Source organism: Peromyscus californicus, unplaced genomic scaffold (genome assembly GCF_007827085.1).
Source record: "Peromyscus californicus insignis strain IS unplaced genomic scaffold, ASM782708v3 Scaffold_2__1_contigs__length_46816999, whole genome shotgun sequence".
Lineage (NCBI taxonomy): Eukaryota > Metazoa > Chordata > Mammalia > Rodentia > Cricetidae > Peromyscus > Peromyscus californicus.
The window spans coordinates 34,531,986-34,559,419 of record NW_026294540.1 but is presented as its reverse complement, the minus strand read 5'-3'; the positions used below and the strand labels follow the sequence as shown (position 1 = coordinate 34,559,419).

The 27,434-nt window shown below is 48.2% G+C and overlaps 1 protein-coding gene across 14 annotated transcripts in view; it reads left to right on the top strand.

Moving 5' to 3' along the window:
• Positions 1 to 25,728, top strand: part of Sun1 (Sad1 and UNC84 domain containing 1) — a 48,734-nt gene extending 23,006 nt beyond the window's left edge. For 2 of the 14 annotated variants that reach the window (XM_052754277.1, XM_052754274.1), the window contains 20 exons: positions 1,160 to 1,344; positions 2,732 to 2,758; positions 2,862 to 3,041; positions 5,682 to 5,879; positions 6,960 to 7,025; positions 7,319 to 7,429; positions 9,242 to 9,358; positions 9,712 to 9,805; positions 10,372 to 10,430; positions 10,550 to 10,695; positions 11,137 to 11,376; positions 12,429 to 12,515; positions 13,854 to 13,897; positions 15,257 to 15,368; positions 16,998 to 17,252; positions 17,703 to 17,787; positions 21,415 to 21,530; positions 23,123 to 23,290; positions 23,879 to 23,971; positions 24,257 to 25,728. In XM_052754277.1, coding sequence (XP_052610237.1) covers positions 1,160 to 1,344; positions 2,732 to 2,758; positions 2,862 to 3,041; positions 5,682 to 5,879; positions 6,960 to 7,025; positions 7,319 to 7,429; positions 9,242 to 9,358; positions 9,712 to 9,805; positions 10,372 to 10,430; positions 10,550 to 10,695; positions 11,137 to 11,376; positions 12,429 to 12,515; positions 13,854 to 13,897; positions 15,257 to 15,368; positions 16,998 to 17,252; positions 17,703 to 17,787; positions 21,415 to 21,530; positions 23,123 to 23,290; positions 23,879 to 23,971; positions 24,257 to 24,370 — 2,497 coding nt within the window. In that variant the 3' untranslated portion in view covers positions 24,371 to 25,728. The remainder of the gene's footprint in view (positions 1 to 1,159; positions 1,345 to 2,731; positions 2,759 to 2,861; positions 3,042 to 5,681; positions 5,880 to 6,959; positions 7,026 to 7,318; positions 7,430 to 9,241; positions 9,359 to 9,711; positions 9,806 to 10,371; positions 10,431 to 10,549; positions 10,696 to 11,136; positions 11,377 to 12,428; positions 12,516 to 13,853; positions 13,898 to 15,256; positions 15,369 to 16,997; positions 17,253 to 17,702; positions 17,788 to 21,414; positions 21,531 to 23,122; positions 23,291 to 23,878; positions 23,972 to 24,256) is intronic. The other 12 variants (XM_052754270.1, XM_052754269.1, XM_052754276.1 and 9 more) reach the window with 12 other exon arrangements.
• The last annotated feature ends 1,706 nt before the right edge of the window (positions 25,729 to 27,434 follow it).

Here is a 27,434-nt window from a genome sequence, read left to right as displayed (position 1 = left end):
CCACCGTCTGTGCCTTTCTGAATAAAGACTGAATAGAGAAAGTGATACCTAAAAGTCCTGGCTGTCCCAGAACTCTTTGTAGACCAGGATGGCCTCAAACTCATAGAGATCCACCTGCCCCTTGAGTGTTGGGATTAAAGGTGTGTACCACCATGCCTGGCAGAAGTGATACTGTTTAGTTTATTTTGCTCATATAAAAATTGCATTACCCTCAAGGAGGCACGAGATTGCTGGCACATTGTTCATACTCCATGGGGCCCCTATGGTATTGTACCTTGCCCAGAGACCTGCAGGCTGTTGCATAAAATGTCAAAATGTCAGACTATTCAGTTGTGGCAGCTGACTCCCAAACACAGTTTTCTGTAGGGCCACCCAAAGGTGCTGAGGTGCCCAGAAGCTTTAGTCCCCCAGATAAGAGAACAGACTGGTACCTTTCACCACACCAGCTTCCTAGAGGTGGTAGTTTGGTGCTTTTGCCTACGTGTACCCACTCACATCACTTTATGCAAGATGCTTACAGGACATTTGGATTTTTGTTGTGTTTGTTTAGAGACAAAGTCTCACTGTAACCAGGGCTGGCTGGAACTCACAGAGATCTGCCTGCCTCTGTCTCCTGATTGCTGAGATTAAAGGCGTGCGCCACCACATCCAGCTGTCATTTGGTTTTGGGCTCCTTGTGTTGTGTGCTGAGAGTACAGGCAGAAGTTCCTTCAAATTAACCGGTGCCTCTTGCTGTGCTTGGCAACTCTGTGCTAACTGCAGAAGCAGTAAGGCTGCTGGCGTGGGCACTCTTACTTATTCAGAAAAGGGAGTGGCATGGTTAGATATATAAGCTGCAGCATTCATTATAGCTTTTAAGTAATTTTTATTTTCAGGTTATTTCAAGTTTGAGCCAATATTGGATTGTTGGGCCCAGAATAGTCTGAAATTATTTTTGTGTTTACAGTTTTAGAACAAGTTCTTGGACTCCAGCTAAAAAAATTCCTTTTTTTTTTTTTTTAGATTAATGGATGTTTAGATTATAGCAGGCAAGGCATAAGAAAATGGCTTGTTTTAAAATGCTGTATGTACTCTCAGGCACAAATCTTGTGTTAGTAAAATCTAGTGATTGTATATTTTCTAAGGAAAGTCTAAAAACGCATTTCTTACTTCTTTGTAGGACAGTCAAACAGCGTAGAAGCGCAAGCAAGCCAGCTTTTAGTATCAACCACCTGTCAGGGAAGGGAGTGTCCTCCAGCGCCAGCCATGACAGCTCTTGCAGCCTGCGGAATGCCACGGTGCTTCGGCATCCTGTGCTAGATGAGTCTCTGATTCGCGAGCAGACCAAAGTGGACCACTTCTGGGGTTAGTGACCACGGACTCAACATCCTCGTCCCCGGCATGGCCGTGTCTGCAGCTGATCTGGGAGGGGGCAGAGGCTGGCCTGCAAATGATTTGCCACCAGTGAGGTTAGGCTCTTTGCAGGCCCCTGGGGGCATGTGGATGCTGCCTTCATCTGCTTCCTCAGTGGCTTAGGTGAGGTGTGATTATTAATTGTTCACTGCAACAGGACTGATTAAATGAACAGGCAGCAACCCTTTAGCCACTTTCTTTTTTTTTTTTTATTTTATTTTTTTATTTTTTCAAGACAGGGTTTCTCTGTGTAGCTTTGCGCCTTTCCTGGAACTCGCTTTGGAGACCAGGCTGGCCTCGAACTCACAGAGATCCACCTGCCTCTGCCTCCCAAGTGCTGGGATTAAAAGCATGCGCCACCACCGTCCGGCCCAGCCACTTTCAATATGGGACACTTAAATGTGGTGTAAAATTCCTGGTATGTTCTAGAAAACTCAGAAGCAACTAGACAGTAAAGATATTTTTGAGTCATTAGAAAATGCTTGTTGGGCCGGGCAGTGGTGGCGCATGCCTTTAATCCCAGCACTCGGGAGGCAGAGCCAGGCGGATCTCTGTGAGTTCAAGGCCAGCCTGGTCTACAGAGTGAGTTCCAGGAAAGACGCAAAGCTACACAGAGAAACCCTGTCTCGAAAAACCAAAAAAAAAAAAAAAAAGAAAATGCTTGGTACAGGCTGGGCATGGCTGTGTATTCCTATAATCTAAACACCCAGAATGTGGAGACAGGAGAATCAGAAGTTGAAGCCAATCCTAAGCTACATAAGGAGTTCAAGGCCAACCCGAGCTCCATAAAAGACCCCTTCTAAAACAAAGGACTTGCTGTGAAGCAGTCAGTGCTAGAAGGCAAGAGACTGTGCCCCGACTCAGAGACAGGGCCATCTGTACCCTTAAGGTGACCTGTGCCATGTCACCAAGGCTGAGCACCCAGACACAGCTCCTCTGTTAAGAGCCACAGAGCTGCCTGCTGAGTTCAGCGTATGTTCTGGCTGCTCTGCTGAAGGAGTTAGAAGAGCCAGCTTAGTTCTAGAAGTCCTGAGCTCTTGGCTTGGGATGCCTCTGCTTTGCTCAGCCATGAAGCAATCTCAGGCCCAGGGCCATAGATGCTGTAAGTTAAAAGCCTAGAAGTTCCACAAAAGTTCTTCCCTTTTGTCTGTCCTTGTGGGCCAGAATGTTCTGGAATGCAGGGCTCTTCCCATTGCCACCACCTTTGGGTGACAAGAGGTTCGAGGAATCTTAGAAACAGACCCCAGCAATACCACAGCATAGCACTGGCCTGTCACCTGGCATAGTTGTGGTGGCATTGGTTGTATTTCACAGTGTAATTTGTGTGTATGTGTTTCAGGTCTTGACGATGATGGCGACCTTAAAGGTAATTACTTTGGTACTTTGTATATTTTTCAAACCAGAAGCCATGGCTGGGTAATCTGCAGATAGTGATCAGTAGTTTTTATTTGCCTTTTGAAAAACCTCAGGTGGAAATAAAGCTGCCACTCAGGGAAACGGTGAACTGGCAGCTGAGGTGACAGCCAGCAATGGATACACCTGCCGTGACTGCAGGATGCTCTCAGCGCGCACTGATGCACTCACGGCCCAGTCTGCCACCCATGGGACCACATCGAGGGTTTACTCCAGAGACAGAACTCTAAAACAGCGTAAGTCTCCTGCCTCCGTAGTTGGTAAAAGGGTCTGCCCAGCTCTTTCTCTTCTTGTAACTCTGACTCTGGGGCAGGGACGTGGCTCATGGTAGAGTGTTGGCCAGCATGCACCTTGGGTTCCATCCCTAGCACAGGCCCTGGTGCCTTGCACTGTTTCCCTTACAGAGATGAACTCAGAGTTATTCTTGCAGAGCTAAATAGACCTGAATTAGCTCTGTCCTACTTGTCCCTTCCCAGCCTGTGGTTCTGTGGTTAGTATTTTTATACCTGGAAGTAGTTCAGATTTGGTAAATTTGGACTTGACATGAGCAAAAGAAAGTTCCTACTTCTGTGGCTTCCAGTTTGGGTGCTTTTCTGTGTCACTCCAGTGCAGCCCAGATGCCTGGGTGGCTGTAGCACCAGTTGATGCTGCTGAGAGTGGGGTCTCTGGTGTGATGGTGTAAGACAGGCGGCTCTGGGAGGGTAACTTGAGCCTGGCATCTTGGCGGTTGGCATCATTGGACATGACATAGATGGTGCCAGCATCCTGACCTTCTTACCTGTTGTAGAGGTCATCACAAGTAGCTGACCAGGCAGGCTGTTTTGGACTGCCCAAACTTCCTCCTGGGCCACATTGAGAGTGACCACAGACCCTTCTGGCATGATGCTGGGCCTTCCCCACCGTGAGTGCCAGGAAGGCCAGAGCAGCACTGAGAATTCAGTTCTTATTGCTTATGTCCAGTTTCTTCTGTTTGCACAGTCTTTTTCGTGTGTCCAAGGCTTCGTCTGCTGTGGTATTGTCAGCACTTTAACCTGACTGTCACAAAGTAAGAATCATAGAAAGGGACTGGAGAGGTGGCTGGATCAAGTGTCACTGCTTTTCCTCCTCATGTCTGTGAGTGTGAGGGCCACAGTGAGCTTGGTGCCTCCCACTCGCCTTCATTACAAAGCTCCCTGAGCCAGGGCTCATCCCAATGCTCCCAACCACCAGCTTCCTTTGCACAGCTGAGCTCCTGATACCTGCTAGCAGGGCAGGGCTGGGGCCATACAGGTACCCCCCACTACCACACTGCCCTGGAGTTTTGCTGCATTGTGCCAGTCAGCACCAGGTGGTGCTGAAGTGGGCTTCTTAGCTCAGCCCTCCAGTAGCTTCTGCTTAACAAGCCAACACTTGTAACAGAAAGACAACTGCCAGCTGTCTACAGGTGAAGTGTACCGCCTAGCAGTTCAACAAGGCATGCAGCTGTGCCTGGGTGTCTGTGCTTAGCCATAGCCCAGACTGTGCAGCTTTAAGAGTTTGTATGCTAATTGAGGTTATTTTGATGCCTGTGCTGTGTGTTGTTTCAGTGTAAACATATCCTTCCAGCTGCCTTTGATAAAGGCTGCCCTGCCTTGCTATCCCCTGCAACAGATATGAGTTCCTTCCCTTCTTTTCCTCTTTGGTCCTGGGGATTGAGCCCAAGGCCTTACACATGCCAAACACATGGCTCTGCCACCTGCCTCCAACCTTGGAATCCTCCTACTCTTGCCAACTCAACATTTTTCTTTTGCTCACATCTTGCCAGCATGATGAGTGTTTGATTATCTAGGAAACTGACATGCATGCCTCTAGCTAAACCTCTACAGTTCCTCTAGCCTGTGAAGGGCATGTGCACAGGTGGCTGTGGAGCCGCTTGACTTTGGGGCTGACTGCTCAGGTTTGTGATTTTTTTAGTACAACATTCCATTGGAAAATAGCCCCTTCACTATCCTCTTGGAAAAAAAATTAAGATTAATAATAAGATTTATTATTATTTTGTGTGTATGGGTGTATTATATGTATGGATGTTTTGCCTGCATATATGTGTGTGCACCGTGTGTTGTGCAGTGCCCTGAAGAGGTCAAAGGAGGTTGAATCCCCTGACATTGGAATTAAGGATGGCGGGCCATGAGCTGCCATATGGGTGCTGGGAACTGTTCTGGATCCTCTAGAAGGGCTCCTCCCACCAACCTGTCTCTCCAGCCCTCTTTTGAAAATGTTAAAGCCTTAGTATTTTCTTTCAAATCCTGCGACCCAGACTTCACTGATTCATGCTGGTCTTCTACTCAAGCTCTGAACATGCTAGGCATTTCTGGGCTTGGGAGTAAATGGAAGAAGTGCTTTGTGGGCTATGGGTCTCCAGCACTCCACAGATGTCTATGGAATGGACAGCACCAATGTACCCACTTTACTCCATACTCCATGAGAAACTTTTCCAAGAACATGAAGACATGGCTTGTAGTTCTTCCCTCCACATGGTAGGCTCACAGAAAAGTTCTTCTGGAGCCCAGCCATGGTGGGAGCCAGGGAGCTTTTAGTGTGTGCCTCCACGGCTCTGCATCCTCACAGGGGGAGACCTGCAGTGCTCACCCACTGTGCCAGAGCCTGAGACCTCACTTATGGAGAGGCCACCACCTTGCATCTTCTACAGCTCTCACCAGCTCACTGGTGGATGCTCTTCTCAGGTGGTCTCTTCCCAGGTGTCCAGTTTAAAAATGCTTTGCAAGTTGGCTTTTAAATAATAATAATAATAATAATAATAATAATAATAATAATAATAATAATAGTTTGGCCAACTGGTTCATTGGGTGAACAATCCTGTGGGAAGAAATGACGTGTGTTCATGGTTTTCCACTTAGGCGGTGCATCCTTTTACCTGGATAGGACTCTGTGGCTGGCCAAGTACACCTCCTCATCCTTTGCATCATTCCTAGTTCAACTTTTTCAAGTGGTTTTAATGAAGCTCAGTTTTGAATCAGAAACTTACAAATTGAAAGGCTATGAATCCAGAGCTTATGAATCACAAAGCTATGAGACAAAGAGCCATGGGTCAGAAGGTATTTAAATATTTTTTCTTCTTTCTCCACCGAATCATGCTTTCAAGGTGGAGGAAGCCCTGCTTCTTCTGAGGCTCTTCACTGTGTCTCCTGCGGTCTCCATGCTGCTCTCTCGTGGCTGCTTTCTGGGGGTCTTCTTCCTGTGGGAGCTTGTCAAGTGTTGATGTGTGCAGTTTGGCGCCCTGAAAATTGGTCAGGATTTTGGTTTTAGAAGTTTATTATTATTGTGTGTACAGGTACTCATGGAAATCAGAGGACAACTTTGTGAAGTTGTTTTTCTCCTTCAGACTCAAGTGCCAAGTGCTTTACCTGCCGAGCCATCTCACTGGCCCAAATTCAATATTTTCAAAGTCAAAAGTTCAGTTTTTTAAAAAGTAGCAGTTGGGCCGGGCGGTGGTGGCGCACGCCTTTAATCCCAGCACTTGGGAGGCAGAGCCAGGCGGATCTCTGTGAGTTCGAGGCCAGCCTGGTCTACAAAGCGAGTTCCAGGAAAGGCGCAAAGCTACACAGAGAAACCCTGTCTCGAAAAACAAAAAAACAAAAAAAAAAAAAAAAAAAAGTAGCAGTTGAGGCTGGAGGGCTGTCTCAGCAGTTAAGAGAGCTTGTCACTCCTGTGGAGAACCTGAGTTGGGTTCCCAGCACCCACACTGGAGGCTTCTACCCTCTTGTAACTCCAGTACCAGAGGATCTGACACCCTCTTTGGTTTCTGGGTGTACTTGCACGAATGTATGTATTACCCCCCCGCCCCCCCCCCCCACACGTAGTTAAAAATCAATTCAAATAAAAAGTTAATGAACTCAACTTTTGACTTTTGTTTAGTAAGCAAACCAGTTCATTTGCATGCTGTTTAGAATCACACTTCCGAAACCTTGTAGGCAAGCCAGCCTTCACCTGTCATTGCTGATGCACATTAACAATCGAAGCTTTCCGATCTTCATGTTGCCCACGCAACCTATGTGGTGGGAGCCACCAGCATCTCTGACACTCTGGGGCCTGGTCTCTGGTCACACTGACTTTATAGGGCATCTGGCACTCAAGCTGGCTGTGAACTTTCTCAGCCCCTTCTACATGTGTTGCAGCCCATCTCGGTCACTGTGGGAGGATGACTGCCGGAGAACTTTCCAGAGTGGACGGGGAGTCCCTGTGTGAGTACGGCTTCCTCTTTCAAGGTGGTGCTGGTCTTGGAGGGCCCCAGCCCCATTGTGATACTGGGGCTTCAGCCATACAGAATGAACAGCCCACCATAGCTTATTGCTTCACTGGCCAGCATGGCTAGTTTGCCTGCCAGCAACCCTCAGTACTGGAAAGGAATCCTCTCCAGACCATGCCTGCTGTGATTTGGGGTGATAGTTTCCTAGGTTCTTGAACATTCTGTGCAGTATTCTAATTGAGGTTTGCGTATTAACCTGTCACTCCACTCCTTGTCACCACACCACAGGTGATGACTGTAAGGGGAAGAAGTACCTTGAGACACACACAGCCACCCACTTGCAACTGCCCCAGCCACACAGGGTGGCAGGGGCCATGGGGCGCCTCTGCACCTACACAGGTTATGCCTTGTACCTTGTTCTGTGTGTTTGTTCTTGTCGAAAGTGCTGCTGTGTTTGTTTGGTTTATTTGTGATGCCAGTGTCACAAAGCACTATAGAAAGTGACAGGAGAAGAACAGCTGTGGTTTATAATACAGAGAACCAGCTGGGTGTGTTGGTGCACTCTAGGAGCTGAGGCACGAGGACTGCACTTAAGGTCAGCCTAGGACATTTGGAGAGACCCTGTCTCAGTAGCAGTGGTGAAAAAATGTACACAGAATCTCTTGGAATGGTTTGTGAATTTAGCATTGGTGTGTTGACACTTGTGTTGGCACGAGCTCTTGCAGCACTGCCCAGGCCCAGGCAGTACCTGTAGAGGGTGTGCTTTCCAGGCCATGCCTATAACTTTCCACGTACCTTTTAGGGACACCTCTAGGTCAACTGATTTTTGATTTTGTTTGTTTTTTAAGCTGAGCTTCAGAAATAGTTGTCTCAGCTAGAGACAGAGGCAGGAGAATCCTACCACAAGTTTGTGGTCAGCCTGCTATACATAGTGAGTTCCAAGCTAGCCAGAGCGATATAGTGAAATCCTATCTCAAAAGATCCTCCCCACAAACAATTGTCTCATAGATAAAATAAACACAAAGCAGTATGCCATTTAAAAAGATCTTTGGGCTAGAGAGATGGCTCCGTAGTTAAGACCCTGGCTGCTGCTCTTTCAGAGGACTGATTCCTGCATCTAGGTTGTGGCTCACAACTGTCTAGTTCAGGGGATCCAACACTCTATTGTGGTTTTCACGGGCACCAGGCACACATGTGCATAGACAAACATGTAGGCAAAACTGTTATACTCATAAGAGAAACATTTATTTTTAATTGTCTTAAGCCACACTCTCGTTATATGCTGTGTTGAAATAACTTAATAGCTATGGGTTTAATGTGTAGATATTGTATTAATGTAAGGGTAAGAACCAGCAATCACACTTGAAAAAATGAAGCAAAGTTGATTAAAAAAAAAAAAAAAAAAGTGTGGTTGGTAACACGCTAAGGAGGCTGAGATAGGATGATCGCTTGAGGCCAGCCTCGCAACATAAAAAGACCTTGTCTCAAAAAATGGGAGCCAGCAAGAGGGAGGGGGAGGTTTTCTGCTCTATGTAAGGAAAGGTTGGGTGCCCGTTCGTTTTGTGCTTGTCTAGTGATGCTGTAGAACTTCAGTCATCTTAAAAGACTACCTTCCCACTGTGAATTCTGCAGGCACCACCCACCTACATTTATGAGAACCTTCTAGACCCTCTGATAGGGTGTGGTGAAGAGGTACCCGCCTCTGTTAAGAATCTGCGGATAGCCGAGTGTGGTGGCACACACTTTAATCCCAGCACTTGGGAAATTGTGATGTAGAAGCAAGTAGATCCCTTGTGAATTTGAGGCTAGCCTGGTCTACATAATGAGTTCCAGGACAGCCAGGACTACATAATGAGACCCTATCTCAACACCAGCCCCAGCACCCTAAAACCAAACCAAACCAAACCACACCACGGTTAGCCAGGTATGATGGCTCATGCACTTGGGAGGCTAGAAGTTTGTCATCTTTGCCTGTATGGCGAGTTCAAAGCCAGGCTGGGATACAGGCGACCTCATTTCAAAACAAAGAATGTATGTAAGGGAGTCTAAGTGAGAACAGCAAGGTTTTCTCAAGAAAACTTGAGTATCCTCCTGGGACACAGGAGGGAGTTTGGGCAGAGTATCCTGACAGCCTTGCTCTCTGTACTGTCAGTATGTGCTGGCCCTGCAGTCTGTCTGACAGTGCCCTCTGCCCTGTCTTCTCTGCCACAGGTGACCTCTTGGTTCGAGCACTACACAGGACCAGAGCTGCTGGGTGGTCTGTGGCTGAGGCCATGTGGTCGATGCTCTGGCTGGCTGTCACTGCTCCAGGTGGTTATGTGACTCTGTGTTAGTGCTCTCATAAAGTTTGGGGCAGCCATAGGCAGTGTACCAGGTTGGAGCTTCGTGTTAGGTTCCCAGTGTGACATGCTTGTCGCTGCTTTAGGTGCATGGCTTCTTGTTTATCACGTGTTGGGTGTGTGGGCCTTAGGTCTCATGATCCACTGAGCTGCATGGACTGGGGCTTCCCTTCGTTTCACCCTGTGTGTAGCTGGTGTTGCTCACTGTTCTCCTGCCCTGCTGACGAGTGTTACAGGGCCTTTGTCCCTCCAGCAAACATGCCTGTGTCTTCCCAGAAGCATCCATGTAGGAGCAGCTTCGAAAGCATGTTTCCTCAGAACACTTGCTCTCTTCTCTCATAGGGAAGGCAGCCTCTGGAATCTTCTGGTGGCTAGGGAGTGGATGGTACCAATTTGTTACTTTGATTTCTTGGCTGAATGTGTTTCTTCTTACCAGGTAAGAAACTGTCAGTGTGAAGCTCTCATGTCACTATTGGGGTTCCTGTGTCAAGGTCAGCATGCCTTGTCAGCATGTCTGCATGGGGTGGTGAACAGCTGTTCTTTACCCGTTGTGGGCAGCTCTGTAAAGGCCCAGCTTACATCTGCAGTGTCTGCATCAATACATTTTTACAGGTTTTACAACAGACCTTCATATTTTCATTTTTCAAATGATCAGAGGTGGAGAAGGCTGCTGCCATTGTTGAGCACACTGGATGTGTGTAAAGTGTCCAGCTGGAGGGCCCAGTCGGGTCCTGTGCCTGTGCCCTAGTGCAGTTCTATGGGCACCAGCTCACCACAGTGGGTGCTAGCCCCAGAACAGGGCCTCAGGCCTCTGGGTCTTTCTTGTGGTACCAGATAGCACCTCTCAGATTGCTAGCAAGCTGTGTATGAAGGGCCTCCTGTGGGTGTGGCCAAGCCTTGTAGATAAAACTTTAGCAGGGTGTTTAGTGTGTACACAAGGAGGGGCAGAATGGCACTCCACCTCTGTCTTTCCAAAGTTAACGGTTTTCTTTCTATTCTTAGGTGCCTTCGAAATATTTGCAAGGTTTTTGTCTTGCTCCTTCCACTCCTACTCTTACTAGGTAAGATGTGGCATGGTGACCCTCAGAGACCAGCACATGCCCACGCTGACAGTGTGGAAACAATATCTGAATATGTTAGGGCACCTGTACATGTGCACACAGCTGTCTTCTTTCTTCAGGTGCTGGTCTCTCCCTGTGGGGTCAGGGCAACTTCCTCTCACTCCTGCCAGTGCTGAACTGGACGGCCATGCAGCCAGCACAGAGGGTGGGCGAGCCTGAGAGTGTGCGCAGACCTGACCCTCTTCCCCCAAGCCCACCTCTGAAGGTAACCAGCAAGAAAGGTCTTGGTGGTACCATAAGCATGTGCTCTTTAGAGCTTTTAATGCTACTTGTGAACAGGTAGTCTTGGACCCTGCCTTAGAGGGGAAAATATTTTTGAGACAGGCTTTTACTTTGTAGACTAGACTGGCCTAGAACTCACAGAAATCTACCTGTCTCTACCTCCCAAGTATTGGGATTAAAGGCATGCACCGTGCATGGTCCTAAAATTGTAAAAACGCAAACAAAATAACACCACAAGTTTTATAGCTTTTCAGATGTTCTAAACTAGTTCAAATAATGCAGAATTATGTATTCCATTACTCAGTTATGAGTATGAATGAATAGCATTTCTTTGCACAACATGAGAGTGGAAAGAAAGACATACAGCCCAGTGCTGGAATGTCCCTTTGGACTTTTTGACTATGGTCTCCTGGTTTCATCTCAGGTTGATTATGAGGCTTCCCAGTGGCCTCAGGAGAGTGACATGGGACAGAAGGTAGCCTCTTTGAGTGCGCAGTGCCACAACCACGACGAGAAACTTGCAGAGCTGACGGTCCTGCTTCAGAAGCTCCAGATGCGGGTGGACCAAGTGGATGATGGCAGGGAAGGGCTGTCCCTGTGGGTCAAGGATGTGGTTGGACAGCACCTGCAGGAGATGGGCACCACAGAACCACTTGGTGCTAAGGTAAAGCCCAGAAACTCCTTCAGTAGCCAGTGTGCACATTGTTCCCAGCCTATGTGGTGACTCTTACCGGTGCACTTCTGGCCACTGTGATAAAACACCTGATGGCACAAATGAGGCAGAGAAGAAGGAACCAGAACAAGATCTGCCCTTTGGGCACATCCCTGGTGTCATACTACCTCTGACAAAGCCCTTCAGACATTGTTGCTACCACCGCCCAGTGGCATCAGCAGGTGACATGTCTGTCTGTGACCTGCTCTATGGGTAGGTTGGAGCCCTCCTGATCCAGTGATCAGGTTATCTCAGTGATTGGGTCCACCAGGCTGAGGACCAAGCCTTCAACACAAGCCTTTTGAGGTGACACATCTTATCTATAGTATAACAGAAATAAAATTTTGTTTTGTTTTTTTGTTTTTACTTTTGTTGTGGTACTGGGGATGGGATTAATTCTAGGCCTTGTGCATGCTAGGCAAGTGCTTACACTTAGCCCGTGGAAAGAAATCTCACTTGATGCTTTTGTTGAATGTGGCCTCACTGAGCCCAGAAAGGTTGGGCTAGAGCTCAAAATCTTCCTGCCTCAGCCTCCTGAAGGCTAGGGTGACAGCCCTGCACCACCATGCTGGCCCTGGTCACCTTCTGAATAAGTAACCTAGTCACATGATGAGACTTTATTGTGAATAGTGCTTCTGGATGATGCCAGTGAGTATGGACATACCATGTATCTTGTGTGGGTAAGAAATGATAGAGGGGAATGAATGTGTCCTGGGTCTTTATCCATAGGGGTTTTATTTTAGAACTGTGAAGATCACAGTACCCAGTGAATCTGTGAGTAGATTTGAGTAGGTTTACTTCTTATGTAGAGGTCACAAAACAAACTGTATGATTGCGCTTGGGTTTGAGACCTCCAGCCAGAGCTAGATAGGGGCGTGGCTAGGGGCTGGCAGCTCTAAAGATGCCGCCTACCCTGTACCTGCAGGAAGAATCACTGGCTGCCCTAGTGGCGTGCATGTGCTGCTGAACTCTCTCAGCTGTTCATTCTGCACTTTCGTTCTCAGACTGACTTCATGACTTTCCACCATGACCATGAAGTGCGTCTCTCCAACTTGGAAGATATTCTTAGAAAATTGACAGAAAAATCTGAGGTATTTAATCTTTGGTTGTGTGGTTGGTTGGTTTGTTGGCTGGGTGCACACATGTGGGAGTGCATGCACCCACATAAAGGAGGGCATTAGGGATGCTGCCCTTACTCTGCCTTTGTCCTTTGAGACAAGGTCTTTCACTGAGCCTTCTTTCTCTACCACTCACAGCACTAGGGTTACTGATGGTGTACAGCCACACTCAGCTTTTTACATGAATGCTGGGGTTTTGAATTCAGGTCCTTATGCTTACACAGCAAATGCTTTTACTCATTGAACCCTCTCCCCAGCCCGAAGATGTTTGTTCTTGCCTTTATAATTGGAGTGCCTAGCCCCCAAAAAAGCAAACTGTGCATGTATGCATGCCTTGGGGTGTGTGTGGGTATGGTGCACTTGTCCCTGGCTGTGGGGATGGAACCCAGGGCCTTATACTTGCTAGGCAAGAGCAAATGCATGCCACAGTACATGTGGAAGTCAGAGGACAGCTTATCGGAGTCATTTCTCACCTTTCACTCTGTGTGTCCTGGCATTGAACTCAGATCATCAAACTTGGCACAAGTGCCTTCTCCCACTGAGCACTTTCACTGTCCCCCAGACCAGTTTTTAAGAAAGGTCAACTGGCAGTCAGTATTCTCCAAAGCTGTGGCCAGGGGCTACGTTGTTTCAAGGTATTGCTTTTGATCTATACAACTGGAAGAGCTGTGTCTTGTGGTTTTATTTTCTGGACATTTCAGCTCTGTTGCTTAACTGCTTGACTCATGAGCCTGACAGAACAGAAGTGGCTGTGTGCTGGCTTCAAAATCCAGTCACATCCTGCTCATGAATCCCTGTGAGCCCCTGGTATAACTCAGCCTCCACCAAAAAGCGTGCACAGAGCATGCTTTGCATAAAATCACTGTGGGTGGGAGAGTCTCACTTGTGTGCTGGTAAACTGGGTCTTGATGTGGGTCTGCAGTGTAGACCATGTGACTCTTGGGGACAGGACTTAGCATTCTTAGGGCACAGCATGGCAGATACTTGTGTGCTCACTGAACTGAACTAAAGCATTATTTTACTGAGTGGGGGGTAAGCAGAATAGTCCTTGGGCTCTTGGGACCAGCTCCTACTTCCTGATTGTTAGTGTCAGGAGAGTTCAATGAGCAGGAAGAGGGGCCTCAACCTGTCAGGAGACCCAGAATGCACCTGACCTGAGTCAGGAGGAAGCCCAGCCATACTCACCTTGATGCCTTTGCCCAGGCATTCAGAAGCTGAGACTCATCCTTCAATATGTGAAGTTTTAAGTTACTGAGATATGATTTATAAACTCAAGGCGTAACTGTTTACAAAGTCTCCCCTACTTCCCAGGCTATCCAGAAGGAGCTGGAAGAAAGCAAGCTGAGAGCAGGCAGGTAGGTGACCTCAGGAGCTCTGAGTTTTTCTCCCATGGTTCTTTGCTAGTGTATGGAACATGGTGACCAACTATTTACTGGCTGCTAAGGTTCAGATTGTCACTTGCTACCTAAAATTACCAGCTTTTGGGTATGTTTTTGGATATCCTCTCGGGACAATGCAAGGGACAGAGGCCCTGAGGAACTTGGGACTGTCTTTCTTCAGGCAGTGTATAGCTCGGCCCCTGCTTGGCCATGGGTGTCCTTGGGGGACTCCCTCTTTGATGCCCAGCAGCCGTGCACCTTGTGGCTGCCAAGCTTTCTGCACCCGAAGCTGCTGGTCCTTGTACCACTACAAAGCTCTGGTCCCTCAGCAGTTGTGCTTGTTCCCACTTCCACTAGCTTTCCCCTCGTCCCCAGCACTGCATCTTATCTGCACACTCTGCCTTTGTGTGTACTAACCTGTGTGTGTGTGTGTGTGTGTGTGTGTGTGTGTGTGTGTGTGTGTGTGTCTCGTTCCTGTGCTGGGTGTGGCTGGGTAGCAGCTTTTGCCGGCTAATGGGCCCTCTGCATGTGGGGTGGTGTAGCTGGAGTTTTCTCTCTGGGTCCCGCCAAGCCCTGGCAGTTCCACAGCCCACTTATAAAATAAACACACAGACGCTTATATTATTTAAACTGTTTGGCCTAATGGCTCAGGCTTCTTGTTAACTGTTCTTATATCTTAAATTAACCCATTTCTGTTAATCTATACTTTGCCACGTGACTCGTGGCTTATCGGTACCTTACTTCTTCCTTGTCATGGCGGCGGCTGGCAGTGTCTCTCTGCCTCAGCCCTCCACTTCCCAGAATTCTCTTCTCTGCTTGTCCCGCCTGTACTTGCTGCCTGGCTACTGGCCAATCAGTGTTTTATTTATTAACTAATCAGAGCAACACATTTGACATACAGAACATCCCAGACATATAGAACATCCCACAGCAGGGTGGGGTAGGAGGGAGTGTGGTGCACATTGCTCTTCCCAGGCCTGGTTTCAGTGAATACTGACTCGGCATGTGAATGTATAGATCCAGAACATGTATCTGGAGATCCCTCTTCAGTTGGGCCTATTAGCATTCCTTGCAAAGCTGTGGTCATGGGTAGCTCATAGCCACTCCCCAAGGCCAGTCACTAATTATACCCTGATCTTATCTTCAGTTCCACTGTCTATCCCATGAGCACGGAACTGCAGATTCAGCCTCAGGGCTGTGGATGGACATCAGCTTCATTTCTGGTCTTATTTGTAATTTTGAGGACATAGACGTGCTGCTTTATTTAGGGTTGAGGCCTCCCCTGAGTGCATCTGGGCCCTGACCCCTGTCCCCTCCCTGGTTGATGGCTTCCAGCAGGGCTGAAGAGCAACCCCTCCTAGACCGTGTGCAGCACCTAGAACTGGAACTGAACCTGCTGAAGTCACAGCTGTCGGACTGGCAGCATCTGAGGAGCAGCTGTGAGCAGGTAAGTGCCTGTGTTAAGAGACTTCTACCTGAAGGAAGCTCTCACCTGACTATGTCAAGATGGTTCTCTGTGTCTATGGCTGCCCTGAAAACTTTTTCTTTTTCTTTTTTTTTTTTTTTTACATTTTTTATGTGTGTGTCTGCATGTACAGACAGATACAGGGACATGAACAGAGACCAGAAGAAGCCATCAGGTGTCACTTTCCCATCATTTAAAGCCCATTCCCTCGGAGACAGGGTCTCAATTCTTGAGGCTGAATCTAGTGTCTTGGCATAACTGGAAACCAGCCAGCTCTAGAAGTCCTCTTCTGTCTGCTTCTCTCAGAGCTGAGGTTGCAGGCATTTGTGGGAATGTGGCTTGTCACGTGATGAGATCTGTGTTCCAGTCCTCATGAAGAGCTCTTCACCACTGAGCTATCTCTCCAGCCCCACCTTTAAAAGAATTGCATTTTAAATATTTCATTTATTGTGCATGTGACTGTGCAGGCACATGTATGTCATAAGGATGTAAGAATGTGCTGGGCCATGGTGGCACATGCCTTTAATCCCAGCACGCAGGAAGCAGAGGCAAGCGGATCTCTGAGTTCCAGGAACCCTGTCTTGGGGGAAAACAAAAAAGCAAAAGAATGTAAAAATGTGGAGATCAGAAGACAACTTGGAAAAGTTGGTTCTTCTTCTACCATGTAGGTCCTCAGGATCAGATTCAGGAGGTCAGGTCTAGAGGCAGGCATCTTTACCTACTGAGCCATCTCTCTCTCTCTCTCTCTCTCTCTCTCTCCCCCCCCCCCCCCTCTCTCTCTCTCTCTCATTATATTTTAAGAGTTTGTCTATTTTTGTGGTGCTGGGCATGAACCCAGAGTCCAACACAGGCTGTGCAAATGCTCTGATCAAACTTCACCCCATCCATACTTGGAGGTTGTAAATATTTTCAAGTCAGCCCCAATCCCAACAGCATAGCACAATCACACCCGAGCTCCATGCATGACTCTTCCTGATCACACAGTACAACTGACACGTTGGGAATTATTTGAGAGTGGTGTGCGTATGTGTGTGTGTATGCACATGCACACGTCTGTCTCCCAGTGTCCATAGAAGGCCCCAACTATGCTTGGCCACTTGCCCATCTGTGTCATAAAATGTCACAGATGTTGCATGGCCCACCTCCTTGGGTATTCTGAGAATGCAGACATCTTGTTGGCACGAGTCCTCATGAGCCACGTTCAGACCATAGATTAGAAAATTGATTTGTGACATGTCTGATAAATTATCTGAGTATAAAAAACTCCCAGAGCAGTATATAGTATGACCCAGTCAGCCTCCTCTCTGGCTACACCTCAGGCTGTTTATAAGGAACGGTGAGGACACGGGGGCCCATGCCTCAGCTGTGGAGCTGTGTGGAGTAGACTCCCCAGGGGTCAGAAAACCCACATCCCCTTTCTGTAGTTCACCGTGTACATGGCCTTCATGCAGCACTCTAGGCCACTCCAGTGGCTTGGGAAGAGTCCTTAAATTTAGTATGAAGGGGACAGTTGTGCCACAGTTGTTGCTGTCTTGCAGAGATGTACTTCTGGAGGCTGTGTTGGAGCAGTGTGCTGTAGTGCTGCACACTTACCCATTCTTTGCTCACCAGGCCGATGCCCGCATCCAGGAGACTGTGAAACTCATGTTCTCTGAGGATCAGCACGACAGCTCCCTCGAGTGGCTATTGCAGAAGCTTTCTTCTCGGTTCGTGAGCAAGGATGAGGTGCAGGTGCTTTTGCAGGACCTTGAGCTGAAAGTGCTGCAGAATATCACACACCACATCACAGTGACAGGACAGCCACCGACATCTGAGGTCATCATGTCTGCCATGAATGAGGCAGGGATTTCAGGAATCACGGAAGCAGTGAGTAAACAGGTTCAGCCTCCACCATAGACACGTGGTTACCGGGGTGTCAGTGTTCTGAGATGATGCACTGCTGATGTTGTCACTTGGAAGCACTCCTTAGCTTTGCACTCACTGAATCCTTTTGTCTCAAGGGCTCCCATATGCCAGTTTGTGGTTACACAGCTTCCAGCTGTACTCAGCTCCCCTTAGTTGCCACGCCCCAGCCCTGAAGTCCAACCTCCCTCCCATTCCCACCCCCCCACTGATGGTGACAGTGCCCCGGACACCCTGCCTCTGATACTTGCTATGAGCTCTCATACCCTAGTGATGAGGATCTGGCCCCATCCCCCCCATTTACTGTCCATGGCTGAAGTGTAGCATGCTTATGTTCCCTAAACATAGGCATATAAGGTCCCTGGCCTTTGCTTGCATCATTAACCCTCATTCTTATTTCTTCCGGACTACCAGCAAGTGCACATCATTGTGAACAATGCTCTGAAGCTGTACTCCCAAGACAAGACCGGGATGGTGGACTTTGCTCTGGAGTCTGGAGGTGAGTAATCAACAGAAGAGTCTACTATGAGCATGAAAGACCAGGCCAGGAATTCGGGTGGGCCTACAGGACATTGTCACACTTTTTTTTCCTCCCAAGGTAGAGTTTCTCTGTGTAGCCCTGGCTGTCCTGGAACTCGCCACCACCACAGGCTACTTGACATACTTTTTTGTTTTTGTTTTGTTTATTTTTATTTTTCGACACAGGGTTTCTCCGTGTAGTTTTGGTGCCTGTCCTGGATCTCGCTCTGTAGACCAGGCTGGCCTTGAACTCACAGAGATCCGCCTGACTCTGCCTCCTGAGTGCTGGTATTAAAGGCGTGGGCCACCTCCGCCCAGCCTTGACACAATTTTAATATGACAATAGAGTATTACTCTGGATGAGACCCAAATGCTCATTCTTTCTGGGAAGTTGCCCATTGGGGTATGTGTAAGCTCCATGTTTATGGAGCATGCCGAGGCCTAGCCCCAAGTGTTAGGACTAAGGGTTGATTGCTGAGGCTGAATGCATAGCAGGACAGGAGCTGCCTTGCTTCCACAAAGCATGTTCTGTCGTGGTAGGGAAGTCATAACCACAGGGCCCTCACATGTGCAGTGGGTTTGAGATTGCACACCTGGATGAGGCCTGTGAGCCCTTTCTGGAAAGGTGAGAATGTGGACACCACTGGGAGGTGTGGGGCAGCTCAGGAGCTTCTGCTACACAAGCCATGCAGAAGTGACTTTCTGAACTTGTAGAAATTAGGAATTGCAGGTGACATGCAGACTGACACATCTCTAAAGAATGAGCAGTTTTTAAACTCCCAGAGGAGTGTGGTGGGCCTTTGTCCAGTGGAGACATTATGTCCCAACTTGAGCAGCCTGTGATATGGATGGTCATGAGCCTGGCTGCCATCACTGCTGGGCCATCACATCATCTGAATCTCAGTGTGGCATGAGCCTACTATTTAGTGTGGGAATAGCCAGTTTCTTAAGGCTGGATGGAGTTAGCAGGGTTGCTCATGTTTCTCAAGGAGCCCCTGGTCTAAATGACTTCCAAAAAAACAAAAAACAAAAACCTGATTTTAGTTTTATATTGTGAACTGAAGTGACATCAGAAATTATATTTAGAGCAGATGCATAGAACGACATTTTAGCCATGCTGTTTGGGTTGGCAGCTGCCACTTGTTCTGGGATCATGTTGGAGCTTGTGGATTTGTGTCACCAGCTTAAACCCCCTGAGGCCCCAAGAGGTTGCCCCAACAGCTGTTCTTAGACTAGAGGAGGATGTTTAAGAAGTTGGCCAGTGTCCAGGAGCTTAGGTCTTTATCTGCAGCATCAAAGCCCTGCTCTCTGCCTGTTTGAGTGTCCCCTGCCCCCTCCGTGCATGTCAGAGAAGCCCTGTTCTCTGCCTGTTGAGTGTCCCGCCTCCTCCGTGCATGTTAGAGAAGCCCTGCTGTCTGCCTGTTTGAGTGTCCCCTGCCCCCTCTGTGCATGTCAGAGACGGTACTGAAGCTTGACCGTAAGAGATGGATTGCATCTGCTCTGAGGGCTGGGGCCTGCTCTGTGTCTCTGTGAGACTTAATTCTTTTTCCCCCCTCGTTTTTATGTCTTATATATACTTTATGAGTGTTTTGCCTGTATATATGTATGTGTGTAACACATTACCGAGTGACTGGAGAGCAGAAGAGGGCATCCAGTCTCCTGGAACTGGAATTACGAATGGTTATGAGCCACTTTGTGGGTGCTGGGAACAGAACCCGGGTCCTCTACAAGAGCAACAAGTATATTTTAACTCCTGAGCCATTTCTCCAGCACTGGCTTCTCAGTTCCTATTTCTTGTTAGCATTATCATCCCGTCTGCCTGCTCCCCTGAAAGGGCAGAATGTTCGTTCCTAACTAGTCACCCCTGCTCCCACTGCTCTTCGGCTAGTGGGCATTTGTTACAGCATTTCCTCCTGTTGACCAGTTAGGTAGCCTCTGGAAGTCACCTGCCCCTAACACCAGTGCTGTGGGACTCTTGACCCTTACTTAGGAAAATATGAACAAAGCTTTGAGAGCCACCATCCCTAGTAGTCACACATTCAGACACTGTTGTGAAGGGATAAAATGAACTGATGTCAAAGACAACCTGCCGAATAAAAAGTTGAATGCTCGGTGTAGTGGATGGCTCGGCTTAGCTGCCGAGCTAAGACAAAAGGAAAGAGGATGCTGGGTGTTTATGCTGTGAGGTTATGCTGAGTTGTTTTTTTTTTTTTTTTTCTGTTTTGTTTTGGTTTGGTTTGGTTTTTGGAGACAGGGTTTCGCTGTGTAGTTTTGGAGCCTGTCCTGGATCTCACTCTGTAGACTAGGCTGGCCTCGAACTCACAAAGATCTGCCTGGCTCTGCCTCCTGAGTGCTGGGATTAAAGGTATGTGCCACTGCCACCCGTGTGCTGAGTTCTTGATGTATGTTCAGCCTGATCCTACATGTGCTAGCCCCAGAGGCATAGAGATGATGATGATGATGATGATGATGATGATGATGATGGTGAGTGTGTGTGTGTGTGTTACTCTAGAATTTTATGGGTATGAGTAGTTTTTCCTGCATACATGTCTTTCTATAGTGTCTAGTGTCCACGGAGGTCAGAAGAGAGCAGTTGGGTCCCCTGGAACTGGAGTTACAGATAGTTGTGAGCCACCATGTAGGTGCTGTACCCAAGTCAGCAAGTTCTAAAGCACAGAGCCATCTACTAATTTTTGTGTTTTTATGTGTCAGCTAAAAAATAAATGCAGGGACTGGGGAAAATGGCTTAGTGGTAAAGTCAGGACTAGAATTTGGATCTGAAAACCCACATAAATTCTGGATAAGCATAGCAGCCCTATAATTTCATTGGTTGGAAGGCAGAGACAGGTTGCCCAGAGCAAGTGAGACTAACCAAAATCTGTGAATTCTGGGTTCAGTTGAAAGATTCTGCCTTGATGAATAAGGTGATGGATGACCGAAGACAGCCATTGTCAACCTTTGGCTTCTAACCCATACCTGCACTCACAGATGAAAAGAGAAAAAAAAGAATCCAGTTTTTAACCAAAAGTATAGGGCTGACCTTAGAGTTCAAGGTTCTTTTTGCAAGTAAAGCAGATGCTGTTAAAAGCACTTTGGTGGGGGAGTGTTGGGGGATGGAGGATGGCTCAGTAGTTAAAAGCATTGGCTGCTCTTCCAGAGGACCTGGGTTTGATTCCCAGCACCCATATGGTGGCTCACAACCATCTGCAACTCCAATTCCAGAGGATCCAAAGCCCTTTTTTTTTTTTTGCCTCTGTGGGCATCAGGCATGCATGTGGTACACAGACATACATGCAAGCAAAACATCCATATACATAAAATAAATTTTAAAATAAAAAGCACTGTTGGGGGCTGGAAAGATGGCTCGGCAGTTAAGAGCACTGGCTGCTCTTCCAGATGTCCCAGGTTCAATTCCTAGCACCAACATGGCAGCTCACAACTGTCTGTAACTCCAGTTCCAAGGGATCTTGCACCCTCACATAGACATACATGCACATGAAAGTAAATAAGTCTTTTTTTAAAATAAAATAAAAAGTGCTATTGGCCTCTAGTTCTGACTTCCCAGCATGTTGCCATAAGGTGTAACCCAAGTGTCCCTGTGTTCTAGGTGGCAGCATCCTGAGCACTCGGTGCTCCGAGACCTATGAGACCAAGACGGCACTGCTGAGCCTGTTTGGGATCCCACTGTGGTACTTCTCGCAGTCACCTCGTGTGGTGATCCAGGTAAGCTGCTGTCCGCAGGGCCTTGCATCTTAGGCTACTCTGCATTTCTCAGCCCCTCATGAAGGTAAAACAGGCACACAGAATTGGTATGACCCAAGTTCTCCTCTGGCACTGGACATGCACTGCTGGGTTGTGCCATGTGCCAAGCAGCCTCTCCATTCAATTTGAGACCCGGGTGGTGGGAGGCTGCCTGGTCCCACTGTGAGACTCTACAGAGAGGGGAGCTGGAAGGGAGCATCATAGGAGGGCCACAGGGACCATCCTGGTTGCTTTCTGCCTGTGCTGTCATGAGCCCTAGCAGACTGGGAACAGCCACCATGTCCCCAGGCCTGGGGCATCTGCCCTGTCTGCACTGCTGCTTCCCCGGAGCCTGCCTCACAGGTGAAAGGAAAAACTTGAATAGTCGGGTGCACTCACCTGCTTCAGCGCGCTGCCTTGTGTTCACATTTTGAAGCAGTTTTCAGTGCTTTTCTGTGAAGCCCCCAATGAGTCTCTTTGACCTGGGTACACAGGCCCAGCCTTTGCAAATTCAGGAAGTGGAGTGTTGTCAGCAGACCTGAGACAGGGCCCCCTGGTGTAGGAGCCCACCCTGCTTTCAGAGAATCTTCTAGCTCAGCCTGGATTCCAGCTCCCTGTTAATTACAAATGACCTTGAATTCCTGACCCTAGGAATCTCCCTATCTGTGGCTTGATGTCCACAGTCATCTGTGGCCCAAAAGTTAAATGGGAAATGCCAGAAAATCCCCAAATTCAGGAAAGTGTGTCATAATGTATGGCAATGAAAGGTTTGAAACTGGGGAAAACTAAGACATCTGTCACCTTGAAATGAGTCCGGCAAGTAGTGTTGACAAGTGACTGTGTGGCCTGGTAACCATCATCACTGCAGGCTGTTCTGAAATGCTCCCTGCCCTAGGCTCTGAGGCTTGACTGTCAGACACTGGGCTTTGTGTGTCCCATTCACCTGGACATAGGCGATGTTGTAATTTCTGAGTTTTTTCAAAAACTGGGAAGATAGGATTTTCATCTTTTCACTTTTGCCTGTGGAGAATTAGAAGGCATCATAGGTGTGCCTGGTAGACAGCATGGTCTAGAGAGGCCCCTGTACTGTCCACTCCACTCTGCTGTCCTTTCGGCTTTTTTGAAAGACTGGTTGTATAGGCACAGGGGTACACAGTTGGGCATCTCAGCCATCAACCCTCTCTGCTTTTCCTGGAACCTGTGCCCCAGTCCTGTGATCCAGACTTGATTCTGGTGACAAGCCCTGTCCTGAGCCACCTGGGGCTTAGGTGGTTCAATACCAAAGACTGCCTTGGATAGACAATGCTCAGGTCTTAGCTGTTTGCCAAGATGCTGGACAGGGCTACCCACTCAGGACCGCCTGCATTTTTGGTGGTGGGCAAGGCTTCAGGGAGAAGAGCAGCTCAAGGCTTCTGCCTTCACAGCTTTGGTTTCCTTGGCTGTGAGACCCAGGGTCAGGCAGAGTGACTTGGACACACAGAGGCTTCTGGTTTGCTCATGGTGTTTGTGAAATCACTTTATTCTTATAGTGGTTGAACTTGTTCCAGCCTGAGTTGTACTATTTTCTTTCCTAGCCCGACATCTACCCAGGGAATTGCTGGGCATTCAAAGGCTCCCAGGGATATTTGGTGGTGCGGTTGTCCATGAGGATCTACCCAACCATGTTCACCATGGAGCATATTCCAAAGACGCTGTCACCCGCTGGTAACATCTCCAGTGCTCCCAGAGACTTCGCAGTCTATGTGAGTGACTGCTGGCATCCTGGAAGCAGCCTTCTCCTCTCCACCCTTAGAGGCGTTTCAGTTATCCAGAGGCATAATTTTGTAGTTAACATCTGCTCATTGCCTGTGAAGCCTTTTCCCATTATAAATTTTCTCTGATATAGAACCCATCATTTTAAGCATATCTAAACGACATGTGGTAGCCTCAGGGATGGTCACTCTTGCCCACCCCCGCAACCATCTCTCTCCACAACTTCCCACACTTCCAACTTTGCTCTAGCTTACCTGCTGCTCTCATCCTGCTTATATCCCTTACTTGGAGCACCCAGAATCTACACAGTTCTCATGAGGGTATCTGTGCTTTGGGGGTTCTGAGCATGATCATGGCCATCTCAAGCTGGCCTTCTGTGTGGCTGTGTGCGTGTTTCCCTAATGGGAGTAACCACAGCTGTCCTTGGATGGTTGTGGGTTATAGGAAGCCAGTGACAGTGTACCCCTCCAGGAGGGCCTCAGGAAGCCTCTCTTAGGGGAGGTGGCCTGTCACTCAGGACAGCAGGGCTAGAGTAGTGTGACTCTTGTTATCTCTGCTATAACACATGGTCATTGCAGGGACTGGAAACAGAGTATCAGGAGGAGGGGCAGCCTCTGGGACGGTTTACCTATGACCAGGAAGGAGACTCACTCCAAATGTTCCACACACTGGTAAGCACAAGGATCCTGCCTCCCTCATTCATGTCTTTGTGGGGCCTGGCATATGGAGAGGGTGGTGAGGATTAGCCATGGCCTACCTCTGTGCCTCAGTAAAAGGTCAAACACAGCAGCCAGCCTGTGCTGTCAACACATGTGCCCTGAATCCTAACTACTTGCTAGGCTTATTTGGGGTATGGTTGCATCTTATTACATATCCCACAGGGGCAAGGGATTGGTCGGGGGTGGTGTGTGGGGGTCTGACTGCTGATGCAAAGTAACTTATTCCCTCAACTTCAGGAAAGGCCTGACCAAGCCTTCCAGATAGTAGAGCTCCGGGTCCTGTCCAACTGGGGCCACCCTGAGTACACCTGCCTCTACCGCTTCCGAGTCCATGGAGAACCTGTCCAGTAGAGCGCTCCAGCCTTGTTTGTACATGTCTGTATATACCAAGACGCCATAACACTGGAACCCTTTGGGGAAGAGAGCACATGAGCATAGGAACCTGTCACCCTTCAATAAATGTGTGATGGACGTGAGGACATGTTGAGTCCTGAGGCTGTGCGTGTGTGCTCAGGGCCCACAAGCCTGGTGGGCTCTGTGGATTCATTTGAATGTATGATTCTTAGACACTCCCTTTGATTTGGGGAATTTGCTTCAATGGATAAAGTCAGAAAGCAGAGAAACTGGCAGGTTCCAGGCTGCTGACATGTGGAGGCCGAAAGCTCTGCACTGGCTGTCCTCTGGATGTCAGGAAGGCAGAAGTCCCATCTGCTAGACCCACGCATTTCTTTCAGGGAAAACTGTTGCTCCATCATCATCTGACCCCTTCCAGGTTCCCTGGTGGGGAGAGGCTAGGTATGTCCTGGGCTGTCTGCTCTCTGCTGGGACCTACCATTCCCCAGAGGAGTGGATCAGGCTTTTGCTGAGGGTGTGACCCAAAAGGGCAGTGGGGTACATGCACTATGAATGGCACTCTTGGGTCTCAGCTGGGCTATTCCTGGTGGGATTCATTCACAGTACAGACAAGAACCTCTTGAGATGTCAACCTCTGGTGCCCTCAAGCTGTGTTAGGCTCTGCTGAAGGGGGAACACTAAAATGCCACCCTACAGGTGGTGCTGATGACTGTCACTCTTGTCTTTCCCACAGCAGCACTTTCTGCTGCTCTGGGGTTTCCTCTGCACCATTATTGGCCCTTCTCACCTGACTCAAGTTTGGTTATAATTAATATTTAATATTAGACTATTTTGTGAGCAGACTTTATAACTGATACTTCATCTGGACACTTGAAGTGTTCAGATGTTTTACATAAAGAATTGTTCAGTCTCATTGGTTAGACAGCCTTGGCAGAACATAAGCTTACTTGCTGGGGCTCCGAGTTGGGATTTAGTGCACATTGCAAGCAATCCTTGAGAAAGTAGCCCAAAGCAGCATATCCCACTCCATAGGGTTAGAGCCACTGCCTGTGTGGCCAGGTTGGGTGATGTGCACACATTTTGCATACTGCAGGTTACACGCAGAAACAGAATTTCCTATATGAAACTAAATTTGGGACTTGGGGTGGAAATATTTTGAATATTTATTTTTAAAGATGCAAGATAGGACTTTGTGCAATGTATTTTTGTAAATGCTTTTCAGAACACTTGTCTTTGGTAGTGCTTACACTACCACCAAATTAAGATGCTATCGAGATGTTTAAATAAAAGAGTTATAATTTTTAAAAGTGCATGTGCTATTTCAAGTGAATAATAAAAGTGTATTTCTTTTCTCAGCTTGTCTTTTCTCTGCCCATGTGGGTGGGGAGGGATCGTGTGCTCTGGGAATTCCTGCTAAGTCCTGCAGGCACTCCCACTGTCTTCCAAAGCCTCCATTCCTCTTCCTGCTTAGAGACAATCCAGCCTAAAAGGGTGTGGGCACAAGACCCTGGGTCTCATCTTCCAGAGCACAATGCCACCACAGCCTGCCAAATATACTTTGGAGCACTCATCATCCCTTTTAACAGCTCTGGTTTCCACCACGTGTACAGAAGTGTCACAATGATTGAAGGATCTTCAGTTCATAGGCATTGATGTTGTTAGTTTTGTCTTTTTTCTTTCCTTTTTTCTTTTTGTTTTTCAAGACAAGTTTTCTCTGTGTAATCCTGGAACTCACTCTGTAGACCAGGCTGGCCTCAAAATTAGAGATCCACCTGCCTCTGCCTCCTGAGTGCTGAGATTAAATATGTGCACCACCACTAGCCTGGCTGGGGTTTTTTCTCTAATAGAGGACTCCTTTTACCAGGGCTTTGCTCTCCTGACTTGGGTTCCTGCTGTCAATTGGGATCTAAAAATATTAGAGAATTTCAGCCAGGAGTGTTGGTGGACTCCCAGCACTCAGGAGGCAGAGGCATGTGGATCACTGTGAGTTCCAAGTCCAGCCTGGTCTACATGGCAAGTTCCAGGCCAGCCAGCCAGAGCAACATAATAGACCCTGTCTGGGGAACAATTCCAGAAAGAATTTATGACAAACGGTACCACTCCATCCCATCCAGACAAGGCATCCCCTGGTAGCACACTCATGCTGCATGCATCACTTGTCCCTTTGTCACCTAGAGTGTCTGGATCATCAGGTAGACTGACCTGGCATTGGACTGCTGTGCCCAAGTGGCCCTTATGTGGTAATGCCCACTAAGCATAAATCTGTTATCACAGAAGAGTGGGCATGGATAATCAGAAATCATGTAATCTTACCATGCTTCCAGCATGCACAAGGGTGTGTGCATAAAACGCCAGTCTAACTGGACTGGGGTGCAGGCATAGTTCCCATGATAGTAGGGAAGTTGAGGCAGGAGTTCAAGGGCCAACTTAAGTAACTTAGACCATATCTCAAAGTAAAATGAAGGCTGAGTGTGTAGCTCAGTTACTAAGCAAGAATGGTGGCCCTGGATTTGATCCCCAGCATTCAAAACCATATTTTTAAGGTTCTGTGTAGAATTCTGTAACCGGGAGTCTTAAAGGATGCTGTCAGATGGTAACTCTGATCTTGTCCTGCATCCCCGCCCCCAAATCATGGCCAGGCATCCTGCTTCAACCACAGCTGGGTCTGGATCTCCATCACACAGGAGGTTCTAGCCTGAGCATAATGCCCAGTTCCTGATGTCACTCAAGATGACTGCACTCCCGGGCTGGTGGTGTAAGGCACGTCAAACGTCCTAAAATGTGTCCACGTGCTTACGGCAATTTCAGGGGAGAGCGAATAGCAGCCACCTCATTGGGGCGTCCTCTGGCCCAGTTTACTTGCGCAGCCTACGTGGCTGGTAACATTGTGCAGTAACTGCAACCCCCCAGCACACACAACCAGCGTGTAGCCTCGCCCGCATGTACAACACACAAACACACACACACACACACACACCAGCGTGTAGCCCCGCCCTCATGTTCCGCTCTCGCGTGACTACTAGCACGTTCCTTCCGGGACGCATGGTAGCTCGCGGACCCC